This window comes from Tenrec ecaudatus, chromosome 2 (genome assembly GCF_050624435.1).
Source record: "Tenrec ecaudatus isolate mTenEca1 chromosome 2, mTenEca1.hap1, whole genome shotgun sequence".
NCBI lineage: Eukaryota > Metazoa > Chordata > Mammalia > Afrosoricida > Tenrecidae > Tenrec > Tenrec ecaudatus.
In genome coordinates, this window is record NC_134531.1 from 71,292,769 (window position 1) to 71,307,363 (window position 14,595).

Sequence of the window (14,595 nt, forward strand, 5' to 3'; positions counted from 1 at the left end):
CTCGTTAGCCTCGCCTTCCAGAATGCCCAGCATTACGACAACAAACATTTCCAAGGTTCTGTCATCTAAATGTGGTTGCTTCCTGCCTTTTCTCGTGGCATCCTTGGATCCAATGATCACATCTCTATCCATCTTCCGTGTCAACTTTTGTCACTGCTAGCTCCTCTCCTATTCATTTTGTCATTTGGGATGTATGTTTTTTAAAATGCCTATTTTGTAAATCTGGTGGGAGTGGAGGTGGACGCATGTGCAATATACTGTTTTAAATGAAAACATCAAAGCTGTCGCCACACCCCAAACTTGGCCAGTCTCAGCTCCTCCATGCCGGTCAGTACGAACCCGAGACGCCTGTACAAAAGGCTGCTATGACTTGATCCCAAATTGTGAATGAAATTTGTGCGGAACCTGAATGTACACTTTGCATGCGACTAAGGTGAATAAAAACACTGACTGGTGCCGTGAATGAACTAATTATATAAGACCGAGTAAAGGAATTACTGCAAAACTCTACCTAGAACAATTCCTCCCTTATTTATACTCTCAGATTTGTCATAAGAACTCTCTGCAATTCACACCCTTCTGTAAGCTATTTCTAGCAGTTACTTTTTTGCTACATGTACAGGACCCAGATGGAAAAGCTGCACCATCTGCTTTTGTAACCAAGCAAGTTTTCAATTATCTTTCACCTCGTGCTTTCCATTACATCTTTAAAGGTATGCCATAAAAACACGTATGCATTTGTACATTTAGTAGCTCTAATCTGAAGTGAATATAAACAACCATACAGACATAGAGCAGGCAATGATTTATAAGTTTCCTAACACATGAGAGAAAATAGGATTCCACTCCCGTAAAACGAGTTCGAGTTTCGGAAACCCTCACAGGCAGTTCTTCCCTGCCAACAGGGTGGCTGTGAGTCGGATTGGATGGATGGCAGTGAAGTGGTCTGGTTCTGTAAGACATGCGGCTGCTCCCTGTGCGGCCACGCCAACATCACTTCACAAATAAAGCTCTCTGCTTTCAGGGCAAGGCAAAGAAATAATGAGTTTTCCCTTAAATGAATAGAGAACTAAAACAACTGTCTGAACAAACTTGTAAGATAGGTAAAGCCATGTCCCTCAAAATTGTCTAAATAAAATCCTAAGGGCACATACAAAGGATATGAAGTCACAGAGTAAACAGATGAAGTATTGTATCTTCCCTTGCTAATATTTTACAGGGAAATGGCTCAAAAGACAGTAGTAGGCGGATCCGCATTCAAATTCTCATCATGAAAATAAGGTTATTTGGGATGGCTGTGTTTTCAAGGTCTAGAATTTTATCTGAAACACACAGAATATTAAGTTTTGTTGCTTTTTCCTGAAAAGATTGTTGTTTCTTTGAGGCAGAAGGCTGTCTTCCTTACTGAAAAGAGTATTAATTTTTGGTTGCTGGAGTTTCTTCAGGGTTTTGAGAATTTCACTTTAGTAGATAAAAAAATTTAAGATTGGAGAATTCTAATATAATTCTATCTTTGAAAAAATTTTCCAAGTGAGGAAAAGCTGCCATAAACAGTTTGCAAACTGCTTTGTTTAAAGAATAAAAGAAAAAATTATAATTTTATTGTACTTGTGAGTCACAGAATTTTTATTTTATTTTTTTATATGTCATCTTACTGAGAACTCTTATAGCTCTTACACCAATCCATTCAGTGAATTTCTGTGATACTTTTCTACTACTCAAAGGTTAAAGACTAAAAACTTTACAATAATAAAGAACTAATTAAATTACTTTATAATAAAGAAAAACAAAATTAGCAAACTCTTGTCTATTGAACGTGTTTTTAAAATTTAGAGCAGCAATACTTAACAATAAAGAATTTAAAACAGCAATTGTATGCTAGGTATAGTTTCCAAATATATCTATATTTGAAAAAATAGAGCCAAATAATGCCAAGGTTAAGCAATTATCTAAATAATAGTAATTATCGTTCTTACTTTTTTCCATTTTTGAACATTTAACTTCTGTACATGTTTTAAGTTTTCACTTGAATGTGGGTTATCAATCGTTAAAGGAGACATACATTCTCCTTTCTATATCCTGAGAAGAGGGAAAATAGTCTTAAGAAATGGCCTCTATCACAGGGAATCCAGGGTGGACGATACCTTCAGGACCAAGGGTGTGAGGGACGATGCTGGGAGAGTGGAGGGTGAGTGGGTTGGAAAGGGGGAACTGATTACAAGGATCCACACGTGAGCTCTTCCCTGGGAGAGGGACAGCAGAGAAGGGGGGAAGGGAGACTCCGGATAGGGCAAGATATGACAAAATAACGAGGTATAAATTACCAAGGGCACATGAGGGAGTGGGGAGCAGGGAGGGAGGGGAAAAAAAAAAAGAGGACCTGATGCAAAGGGCTTAAGTGGAGAGCAAATGCCTTGAGAATGATTGGGGCGGGGAATGTATGGATGTGCTTTATACAACTGATGTATGTATATGTATGGATGGTGATAAGAGTTGTATGAGTCCCTAATAAAATGTAAAAAAAGAAAAGAGGAGAAAAAAATGATTAGGGCAAAGACTGTACAGATGTGCTTTATACAATTGATGTATGTATATGTATGAACTGTGATAAGAGTTGTATGAGCCCCTAATAAATTGTTAAAATTTAAAAAAAAAAAGATTGCTCCCTTCAAGATATCAGTCAGTGTAAGACATGAAAAAATAATAGTAATTTATAAATTATCAAGAGTTTATCAGGGAGGGAAAGTGGGAGAGGGAGGGGTAAAAATGAGCCGATAGCAAAGGCTCAAGTGGAAAGAAAATGTTTTGTAAATGATGACAACATATGTACAAATTTGCTTGGCTCAACAGATGTATGTATGGATTGTGATAAGAGCTGTACGAGCCCCCAATAAAATGATTTTAAAAAATGACTGCTCCTCCACCTTCCAGTTTTAGGGAAAGCCCTATGCAGTTAACACTGAGGAGACCTCTTATATGAGCACTACTTACCAGACAACAAGAATCGCGTTGGGTTTACTATAACGATAAACACTTTGTCATGAACTGGCTCAGGAAAGTGGGTGGTGAAGAAAAAGAACATGTGTCCTGGGCCACAAAAATTTCCCAACTGTGTAAGAAGAGGGTGTGATTCTGTGACACTATACATTCCATGCACCTTTATTCACAGCGAGGACCCAACACAGAACGCCCCCAAGTGAGCTGGCCTACCACTGCCCCAATTAACACTAGAGCAGTGCTTCTCAACCTCCCACACGGCAACCCCCAACCATAAAACTATTCTCATTGCAACTTCATCACTGTAATTTTGCTACTGTTATGAATCCGGCGACCCCTGTGAAAGGATCGTTTGACACACACACCCACTGGTTGAGAACCGCTGCACTAGAGTAATCTTATTCAGCCACTGAGAAAACTGCACAGTGAAATCTTTTGTTGATTTCATAGGAAATCAACATGCATAGAGGTATTGATCCTGTTGAAATAATACAACACTGCCAGCCCTAAAAGAAATATGAAAGATAAATGCAAGATTGCTTTTTGCCCATTTACTTTTATTTTAAAAAATTTATTATTAATTGGGATTTAATAAATGTATCATTCCATAGTTCAGTCATGTTGAGTAAAATTGTACAATTGCTACCACAGTTTCCAGACATTCTTTTTCTACATGAACTCCTTGACATTGATTGTTTCCCTTTTAACAGAACCACCACCCCCACTCCCCACTATACATCCCATCCCGGACCCCTTCTTCTACTTGCTTTCCCTATAGGTTCACCAATCCTGGGTTGCATATACCAAAAAAAGGGAAAACATATGACGTAGCACCTCTGAGATACACCCTAACATAAACAAACAAAACAATACAAACCAGTAGTGTTCTGAGTGCTCTGTTCCCAAGAGGAAATGTCTTCAGCTTGACAATCTACTGGATCACTGGACAGGTAAGACGTACCGTATCAATAATTCTATTTACCAAGAGGTTAACAAGACAATCATGAAGAGAGGAGGAAATGTTCTTGGTATAATGTAACTCATAATTTATTTTTCAAAACAAATGATAAAGGAACCAGTGTGTAAACAATTATTTATCAATGCATAAAAACATTAATTCCACCAATAAAGTTTTTAAACAAATTATTTCCAGAAAGCCCTTTTTAATTACCAAATAAGCATGAATTTAATAGAGACCACTATGAAGTACCCAATTGTCTCACTTTGTTGTACTGTGGTGGCTTGTGTGTTGGCTGTGAAGCTAGCAGCTATGTCACTGGTATTTTTCAAATACCAGCAGGATTACCAAATGTGAACAGATTTCAGCAGAATGTCCAGACTAAGAGGAGACTACAAAGAAAGAAAAGACTGTCTAGGAATTGGTCTCTGAAAACTTCATGAATAGTAGCGCACATTGTCAGAGATTGTGCCAGAAGAGGAGCCCATTGGGTCAGAAGACACTCAGAATATGACTAAGGAAGAGCTGCCTTCTCAAAGTAGAGCTTACCCTAAAGACATGGAGAAAAGACATGGAATAAAGACTTAGAGACCTTCATTTGATGATGGGGAGTGACTCAAAATGAGAAAAAAGAGCTCTTAATCCTAGCTAAGGAAAATGGAAGAAATAATGAAGTTAAAGAGCAGAATAGAAAATTTGAAAGGGTAGCTGAAGGAGAAAAAGTAAAATATTATAATGAAATATGCCAAGTCCTAGAGTTGAAAACCAAAAAGGAAGAACATATTCTGCATATCTTAATATGAATGAACTAAAGAAATAATTCAAGCCTCAAGTTTTGGAGATAGTCCAGGGAGGGATTGTTTCTCGAAGAATTGTCCATGTCTTCCAACAAGCCTCAAGTTTCAATAATAAAAAATTTCTCTGGGCAAAACATTGAACAATGGAGGGAGCAACAATTAAAGATGGAAAGAATACACAATCACCATACCAAAAAGAACTAGTTAACATTCAACCATTTCAAGAGGTAGCATATGATCAAGAACCAACAGTACTGAAAGAAGACGTCCGAACTGCACTGAAGGCATCAGACAAAAACAAGGCTACAGGAATTGATGGAATACCAACTGAAATGCTTCAACACGCTGAAGCCCTGGAAGCCCTTACTAGTCTGTGCCATGACATTTGGAAGAAAGCTACTTGGCAAACTGATTGGGAGAGATCCCTATTTGTACCCATTCCAAAGGAAGGTAACCCAACAGAATGTTTAAATTATAGAGCAATACCATTGTTATCACATGCAAGTAAAATTTTGCTGAAGATCATCCAATAACAATGTCCATTTAACATCGTAAAAATTGGAAAAAAGAATGAAGTTGTCAAGGATTTCATCTTGCTTGGATCCATGATTAATGGTCATGGAAGCAGCAGTCAAGGGATCAAATGACACACTGCACTGGGTACATACGCTGCACAACAGACCTTTAAAGTGTTGAAAAGGACATTATTTTGAGGACTAAAGTGTACTTGACCTAAACCATGGTTATTCAATTGCCTCAAAAGTATGTGAAAGTGGAAATAAAGTACTAGAATAACACCACCCCCACCCCACCCCTCAAAAAAAAGGCAAAATTAATCTGTTCTGGAAGAAGTGCTGTCCGGTGGCTCCTCGGACTTCATCTCATTCTCATGTACAAGTTATCATCCACAGAGACTAGTCCCTGGAAAATGGCATCATGTCTGGCAAAGTGGAGGGTCTACAAAACAGGAAGACCTTTGGAAAGACGACTTGACACGGTGGCTGCAGCAATGGGCTCAAACGTAACAACGATCGTGAGGATGGAGCAGGAGCAGGTGGTGTTCGGTCTGTTGTATACAGGGTCACTATGCATCGAAATTGACTCAACAGCACCTAACAAGAACTACAAAGTGCAGTGTTTTGGGAGTATTTTGAAAGAATTAAAGATCATCCCAAAAGTAAAAAAAAAAAAAAATGGAGTATTACCTAAAGAGAATCAAATAGGACCTTAAAATAATACAGTAGAATAACCAAAAATTTAAAAATAAAACCAAATAGCTTTATAATAAAACAGACCTAATCACCCTCCAAGCAAAAACAAGACAAAAAAGCCCCAAACAAAGCAGCCAAACTAATTCTTATCAGAAAACTCTTTATTTCAGGCAAAAAATAATTTAGTGTCTAAACTTCATTGTACTGTAATAGTATTTGACCTCATAGTCTTTTATATGTCAAACCTATCATATTGATGACACTTAATAAAAACAATAGTAACTTACCAAGTCTCATTCAGTTACAAATTTATGTAAGGTTTTATCATCTTGCTATTGGTGTATATACGTATAGAGAAAGAGATCAGAAATACTTCTAGACAAAGTGTTTTAGTATTTGTCTTGGACATTTCTTCCAAAATAATTTATTCTACTTGGGTTTCCTTTGTAGAAAAAGCATTCCTGAGTGGAATCAAATGGTTTCTGACTCAAAACGCTATGTTGGTGTTGTGTCCTATCGAGCAGATTCTGACAGATAGCAACCCCATGAACACATCTACTTAGCGAAGAGCCAGAGCTTAAAGGAGCCAAAAACTAAAATGAATAAAGCCTTAGAAAGACAATTATCAGAGAAGTCTGAAAGGTACCAGGAGTGGTGGAAGCCTGAAGACATAAAACAGAATTGATGATCGGAACACACAGACATCGTTCGGCGTGGGTCCAAAGGAGAGAAACCAATCCAAACTCACTGCCATCGAGCTCATTCTGCTTCCTGGTGTCCACACAGCACAGAGTAAGGCTGGTGTATAAGGTTTCCAGGGCTGGAACTCTTTATTTAGCCAAGTAGACTGCCCCATCGCTTTCTGATGGAGCAGCTGTGGAGTCACACTGCCGACCTTTCTACTCGAAGCTTAATGTTTACTAGGAGAAAAAGTCTCCAAAATGCACAGGAAATGAAAAACAGCATACTCTTGGAATCACATATTGAGCATAAATAAAAAAGGGGAATTCTTTAACCACTGTGTCATTCATCAAAACCAAGTGCTTAATAAAAAGGGATTAAGAACTAGCATATCTTCTAAATGTCTTTGAGCTAGTCTCAGGACGGAAATTCCTCTGGAACCAATCTGAGAAGCAGCAAACCTCCAATTCCCATGGGAATTATCTTTAGCAGAAAAAAAAGTATAAGGCATTGAAATCACACTATCTCTTAAGTGTATTAAAACATTTTAAAACCCAGAATATTGCACAATACAGCAGAAAGTTTCCACTTAACAAGCACTATGGTTTCTTTCATATCAAATCATGAAATCTTTCCTGTTTTGTGTAAAATATTGTCCTATTTCGCATCTATATAAGAATGAGGTGGCATATTCAAAGAGGCCCAAAGAACAAGGAAGCTTCCAAAAGTTCATGGGAAAAGTGAAATGAAAAGGTAACACATTTTCCCACCAGCCTTTTGAAGTCTTATTATATTTACTATAAAGCAAGATCGCTTCACATTACACATCCACTTTGTAAATCAGGTAAACATTAATCTTCCTTCTTTGAACTTAACAGACTAATTCTCATCATGCATGTGTACTAATCATGTGATTAAGGCATCAGAAACAGCCGCTTTTCACACCGGCAGTAAATTCAGTGTGGCCAAGAGAAATATTTGGAAGCCATGAAATCTAACAAAGAAAAATAATGCTGTGTGTTCTTCAGGAAAGTTCTTTTGTTTGGGGTGTAAAACAAGGCAGGCGTTTCACTTGACGGCTGTGAGGGGCTGGGGGCTGCACAGAGGAAGCAGCTCAGAATCCGACAGGGGCCAGGACCTCTCTGGGCTGCAGAGCTCTCGGAGCTGAGAGAAGAGGAAAGCAGGCGCAGGGAGAGTGAAGACGCCGTGCGCCTCTCAGGGAAGGGCACCGCTGAGGCTTAGGATCAATTAATGCAAACAAACCGTTTCAAAATGTGTTTCAATTTCTCATAGTCAAGGGGGGTTTACAAAAGTGACGGGATGCATGGAATGAGAGATAAGAGAGTTCCCCCTATGAACTTTCCGAGGCCTCCCACACATATTAATTACTCTGCTTTTCTTGGAAATTTGCCAGTTTGTCCTTCAGCATGTCACAGCTTGCATCCACTGTGTGTGAAGCAGAAAAGAGCTATGCGTTTGGGCCACAGGTGGCTTTAAAAGGAGCCAACAATAGTGAGAGTAGTGGAATGAAGCTAAACATGTACAGAAAAGGAAGATGGAAAAATAGGAGGTCAATTGTACAACCATAGATTTCACCAATATATATGGAGCAAGGTGCTTTTTTAAAATACTTTTTCTGAAAGATTTTTTCAAGTTAAACTTTTTAACTTTCCTAACAATCATCACTTTTATAGAATGCCAGATCCAAAATACTTTGAAAGAAATGCTAAGTAAAATCACCTCAATTTACTCTCTGGAAGTTAATTGAACAAGGGTATTTATACAGTAGGGGTTCTAAATGGAGGATGTTATAGTAAAGAACTTTTAAACACTCACCTGTAGGCTTAACTGAATAAAACCCAATGGCTTCTCCTTTCTTCCACAGAATCTTAGCGTAATCAGTACTGCTATGACACAGAAATGGGATCTCATTTCTCTCCATTTCCTGTTTTCTATAAATAATTCGATTCAGAACATACAGAACCACTCTTTCCCCAAGAGTGCTCACCTACAAAGAGAGTCAAACACCAGGCACAGGAGTTAAAATGTGCATCGATCCCGGATGCTCCTACCTTGCTCCCTGCTCCCCCTCATTCTGGCATTCTAAGCAGCTCTAATATATTCAAAATGATTTGGAAAACATTTTACCACCACAGAGATAAGTCTAACCCTCAAACCAGTACCACTGCACTCCCAGAGACACATCACACGTGGAACCGTCCCTCTACACAAGGTGAAAGTGGCTCGCAGTGTCCCCGGCCACAATGCTCCTTTTCAACAGGGGTCTCTTTCTCTGTCTAGGTTGAGAAGCACTGCCTCAAGGCTTCTAGGACAATTACTTCACGTGATGAGCAAAGCCATAATTATGCTCCTGGGAAAGGAATCAGTTTCATCTTTTCCAAAAACACACACACACACACACACACACACACACACACACACACACACACACACACACACACACACACACCCTCCCTCTCTCCCACCCCCCATCAGATCAGCAAAAGAGGGCAGTAGTATCATAAAATCAAGTGAAAAGGTACTTGGGACAGTCATGGAATAAAAATAGCGTACCCTTCCTACACAGGATTACAAGACCGAAAGAAACCACTTTCCCCTCAAATTTTTAACATCAAATATTTCCCTTGTAGACTTTATTTACTGCTAAAAAAAGAGTGCTGGTCTGTTCTCCAATCACTTTTAAAGGAAGACATGTTTGCTCTTTGGTTAGCTGAATAGAAAGAGAAAAGATTAATCATAGTCACGTAACTCTTCCAGACACCCCACCACCACCACTACTACCACCACCCCCCACCACCATCACCCCCACGACAATGAGTTTAGGAGCTTGCCAGCTAACCCATTCCATTCACAGGTGTCTCTGACCATTATAAAACTCTTTCTCCTCTAACTGAGCTGAAATCTACTTCCCCAACACTGCACTCCTATCCTGGAGCAGTAGAGCCTACAAAGACTGGAAAGGAGCCATGAGGTTCCCCTACATTTCACACCAGCGCTGGCCATAGACACTCTGGGAAGGAAACTGGCTGTCCTGGCAATGGTGGGTGCTCCTCCATTCAAAACTGTCCCTTTGGCACGGCTCCGGAACATACCTCTCCTGTGTTTGGCATTCAGAGGACACAAATGCTGCTGGGTCTGGGCTACATAAACTCAAGGAAGGGTCTATTAGCTTTCCTTTTTTTCCCCTCCTTACTTTGATTTTACTTCTAATTAACTATAGTTCGCACTTTTTTAAAAAACTGCTGTTTTTACCCTTGGCTAGGGGCAAGAGACACCTGATTGGTAGTGGTGCTCTTATATCAGTCAAGGGCAGAGTAGACTGGCAGCCCTTTGTTCTTCCTAGCTTGATGCCTAAATCGTGGCCAGAGCTGTTTCATGCCTAGGACACATTAAAAAATAAAAAATAAAAAACTGCTGTTTCATTTTAGCCTTCATTATGTGCACATACAGTTAATTTGTTTGCACCTAGTTGTGTTACTGTACAATTACCCCTATTGAATTTCTTCATGTTAAGTTGCCCCCTCCAGCATTGTGCTGACTAAGACGCTCTGGTGGTGTATGGGCTAGATGCATCGAGCTGCTAATCACAGAGTCAGCAGTTCGGACCCAGCAGCTGCTCAATGAGAGGAAGATGAGGTCTACTCCCTGTAAAGACTTAAAATCTCAGAAACTCAAAGGGCCAGTTATACCCCGTCCTAAAGGATTGAAATCCACTCAGTGGAAGGTTGTTCTTCCAGCACTGCGCCATGCAGAATCTATCTGCCATTTCTGTGTTCATCAAAGTACAGATAAAATGGCAGCCAACCCCAAACCAAACCCATCTCTGGAGTCCATTCTCCTCAGAGCAATCCTATAGGACAGGCTGAACTGCCCCGTGGAGTTTCCAAGGCTGTCAACCTTTATGAAGCAGGCTGCCACATCCATCTCCTACGCAGCGGCTGGTGGGTTCAAAATGCCAACCTGTGAGTCCTCATGATGGGGACCAGCACAGAAAAAAGAACAACCTTCTACAGCAAGCTACTGAGAGTTCCTCTTGGTCTCCCCGAGCGCTACGTTTCAGGCACACGGTTAGGATCTGTAGTATCTTACCAGATTTTCACCACATTATAAGGTGGAGGGAAGTGAGGCTTCCACAAATAGCTATTCGAGGCCCTATGCCTGCGGGCTAGAGGAATGCTCCCTTCCTCCTGTAAATTCACCAACCAGCTCTTCTCCATGGGCCAGGGTTTGAACAGAAAAGCAGTCTCCTCCGGTTTTCCTATTTCTCAGGGGGATGTCACAAAGGTAATTCAGGCTAAGGGATACCTGTTGCAGGGGTCCACACGGTGGCCTGAGTTTGGGTTTTGGAGTCCACTCCCTCCTTGCTATCCCCCAGGACCCCCAAAGTTCCTTCACTTGTCGAAGACAAGCTACCATGGACTATCCACATAATACTGCCTTTCTCCATTCTTTAACACTTACATGCCAATGCCCTTCACAATCCATGAAACTCCAATCCTACTTACACACCCCAGGAGCTTCAGACAACTCATCATCTAGCAGATCTGTTCCACAACAAGTTACATAGACTCTTCCACTGCTGTTTACTTCTCCAATTTGAGGCTTTTAAGCAAGTTTTTGTAATTCGCTCCTGCCCTTGACTCTTCATCAAGCTGGCCAATTTCCAAGTGCAGACATTCTGCTTAGTCTTGACAGACAGGCCCATCGGGCTGGTATCTCCAGCACATTCCAAAGAATCAGTGCAGCACCAGAAGTGCGTATGCTCATGTCCATTTATCTCTTGCAAAGCTCCAAATTCAAGGGGAAGAAATGAAAACACCCTGATAATCTGCAAGTTTCTTACTTTACGCAGGGTTCCTTTAAAAATTAAATTCCATTTATTATTGTTGTTTTATAAATGGATGTTAACAGTGAATGAGGCTGGGGGTTACGGTCTCTGAAGGAGTGGCTCGTCGCTGGACAGGCTGTTCTTGTTTCTTCTGGTTGCTGCGACTTCCCACAAGAATGGGCACAAATGGCTGACACCTGCAGACTGGACCACGTTTTACGGCCTCGGCCGCTTGCAGTTGTCTAACGAAGAATATCAGGATATAGCCACATGTAATTTCTATCAACTCTACTCCCCTTAAAGAGTCTCTCTCTTCCTCTTGGGATGAATGCACAAGGTTTGCCATATGTGGATGTCTCTAGGAATTCGCTGCATGATGATGCAAAGAAGAGAGTAACGCTTTCTCCAAAAAGTCCATATTCTCCTTAAGGAGAGTCTAACGTATGACTCCCAAGTCAAATCTTCCTATCCCCTCACTTTTATTGCCACTCATATTCTTCCAAGCATCAAATAGTTCCACAGTTCTTAATTCTGCCCTGCCTCCTTGAATATTTCACCTCTTGGTTTTTCAGGGTCTTCTCCACCCTGTGCTATTTACCCTGTACAAGCCAGAACATCAGCGAAGTCTCTCAAAGCCCTTTCACCTCTAGCCTTAAGGCCAGCGACCCTCCTGCAACAGCCTCAGCCGGCTGCTTTCTCCCAGGGCCGTGCTGAGTGAGACTAGGAGGCTTGCTCTTGGAGAAGCCTGGCCGCTGTTTAGACCACAGCACAGACCTCGCCAGGAGGCCTCAAAGGGCACGTTTCCTGGTCAGTTTCCACGGAGCAGAGAATCTCAACATTTTCACTTAAGAGAGTCTACATTTTCTTCTTAGGTAAGAAAATCAGACGTTGAACTTGGTAAGGGTAGCTCAGCTAAGCCAAAAATCCCTTCTTCCTCATCCAATTCCCAAACACCTTTAGAACCCCATAAAACCAAAGAAGCCCACCTGGAATGCCAGTTCCTTTGTTAAGAGTGAGACTCTGAAGGTTGACTCTAACCTGGTCTCGTTAAAATGCAGATGAGATCAATAACTTCAAAAATCATCAGTGCTCATGGGACATACAATGTGAGTCAGGGAACTTTTAAAAATATAGAATCTTGTTTACCTGTTTAAGCCCCTCTCTAGAAGGGACAGATGTTTTCACAATATCATCAATAGCCCACCACTGATCAGCAAGGTAAAGTGCCACAGCTAAAACAAAGTAAACGGTTATTAACATTTAAGTCTTAAGTCTGAAAGCACACAGTCTTACTAGTCAGCATATCAGGGTCATATAAAAGATAAAAATGCACCCGGACCCTCTGCAGTCAATGGACCCTGTGCACAGGGGGTCCGAGCTGTGACCAGTACAGAGGCTGACTGCCTTACTGTGCTACAGAGCCGGCTGGGGGGTCCACTGCTCACCTTTTGTTCAGTTAGCAGACAAGTTGTTTTTTTTCCTTTTGACTTTTTATTTATTTTTAAGGGTTTTTATCTTTATCTATAAAAATTATTTTATTGGGGCTCTTACAGCACTTATTACAATCCATACATCAATTGTACCAAGCATATTTGTACATATGTTGCCAGCATAATTTTCAAAACATTTTCTTTTTTTTTTTAGCGAATGTTGGGTGGTACCGTCAGCCCTGTGATGCTCTCAGTAAGGGCTGCTCTCTCCACCCTTTTGTCTAGGAGGAGTGTATCAGCAGAGTCTTGCTTCATCAGACCCAGCCTTCTTAGTCCTCCAGTCAAAACATTTTCTTGTACTTGAGCCCTTAGTATCAGCTTTTTCCCCCTCCCTTCCCTACCCTCCCCCCTTGTGAACCCCTGAAAATTATAAATTATTATTTTCATATCTTACACCATCCTCTGTCTCCCTTCACCCATGTTTCTGTTGTTCATCCCCCCCCGCCCGGGGGGGGGTGGTTATATGTCAATCATTGTGATCAATTCCACTTTTCTCTCCTCACCTTCCCCATCCCTGCATGGTACTGCTACTCCCCTTATTGTTCCTGAGGGTTTGTCTATGCTGGATTCTGTGTTCAAGAGCTCTTATCTGTGCCAGTGTACATGCTTCAGTCTAGTCGGATTTGTAAGACAGAACTAGTCATGATAGTGGGGGAGGGGGAAGCATTAAAGAACCTGTGGGGGGAGCATTAAGAACTAGGGTGCTCTACTGCACCCTGGCTGCCTCATCCCTTCCTTGTGATCCTTCTGTGAGGGGAAGTCCAATTGTCTACAGATGGGCTTTGGGTCTCCACTCTGGCCCCCATCATTGGCATCGATATGATTGTTTGTTTTGGGCCTTCTGATGCCTGATCCTGTCGACACCAGTAGACCAATTCTTAAGGATTGCACCTTCCGAGCTCCTTCCGGTTCGTAGGAAACTCCAAATCCTCTGCCATAGGTGTCATTCCAACTCAGAGGGCCCACAGGACAGAGTAGAACTAACTGCCCCCGTTGGTTGCCTGGATTGGAGTATCTTCAAGGGAGCCGAAAGTCTTATCTTTCTATCAGTAGCTCAACTTTTCACCTACAACACCACCAGGCCTCTTTGGAGTTTTACGTAACAAGAAAAGACCCCCACAAATTCTCTGCCATTAAATCAATTCTCACTCACAGCAACCCGAAGGCATGTCTCCTGTGGGTTTCTGCAATCGTTAAATATACCCTTGTTTTCTAGTATAATATATCCCAGCTACACCCTTTGTCCACTGAAGCATTTAATGTTGGCAACCGAGAATTAGATTTACTTAACATTTCTAACAGAAGGAAAATTTCCCAGAGTACAAAAATGAACAGAAACCAGACCTGTGAGTGAGTCCTCGGGTGCAAACAGAGCAAGAACCTTCTGGGTCTGATCCCCACCATAAAGAGGTACAAAGCCTACAGTTGACAGGCTAACAGGAATCTGAAAGGGCAATTGGTTAAATATTAGTGTAGAGCCTTTTAAGAAAGCACATAATAAATTATTCTAATTATAATATGAGAGGCTATCAAAAAAAGGAATTTTTTTTCAAAGCTATGTATTTAATTTTCTTTTACAAAACATTATCACCTTCAACATACTCTCCATTAC

The 14,595-nt window shown here is 41.0% G+C and overlaps 1 protein-coding gene and 2 non-coding genes across 4 annotated transcripts in view; 1 reads left to right on the top strand and 2 right to left on the bottom strand.

The window, feature by feature from the left end:
- FAM169A (family with sequence similarity 169 member A) overlaps nucleotides 1-14,595 on the bottom strand; it is a 52,200-nt gene that overhangs the window by 35,188 nt on the left and 2,417 nt on the right. The window contains exons 2-4 of one of the 2 annotated variants that reach the window (XM_075543044.1): nucleotides 14,328-14,427; nucleotides 12,640-12,725; nucleotides 8,481-8,652 (exon numbers count right to left, since the gene is read on the bottom strand). In XM_075543044.1, the coding sequence (XP_075399159.1) occupies nucleotides 8,481-8,652; nucleotides 12,640-12,725; nucleotides 14,328-14,427 (358 nt within the window). The remainder of the gene's footprint in view (nucleotides 1-8,480; nucleotides 8,653-12,639; nucleotides 12,726-14,327; nucleotides 14,428-14,595) is intronic. The other variant, XM_075543045.1, reaches the window with a different exon arrangement.
- LOC142441632 (small nucleolar RNA SNORA48) lies at nucleotides 9,915-10,057 on the top strand. Its single transcript, XR_012782995.1, has one exon. It is a non-coding gene; the product is annotated as a small nucleolar RNA SNORA48 (small nucleolar RNA).
- LOC142441586 (small Cajal body-specific RNA 4) lies at nucleotides 13,139-13,265 on the bottom strand. Its single transcript, XR_012782953.1, has one exon.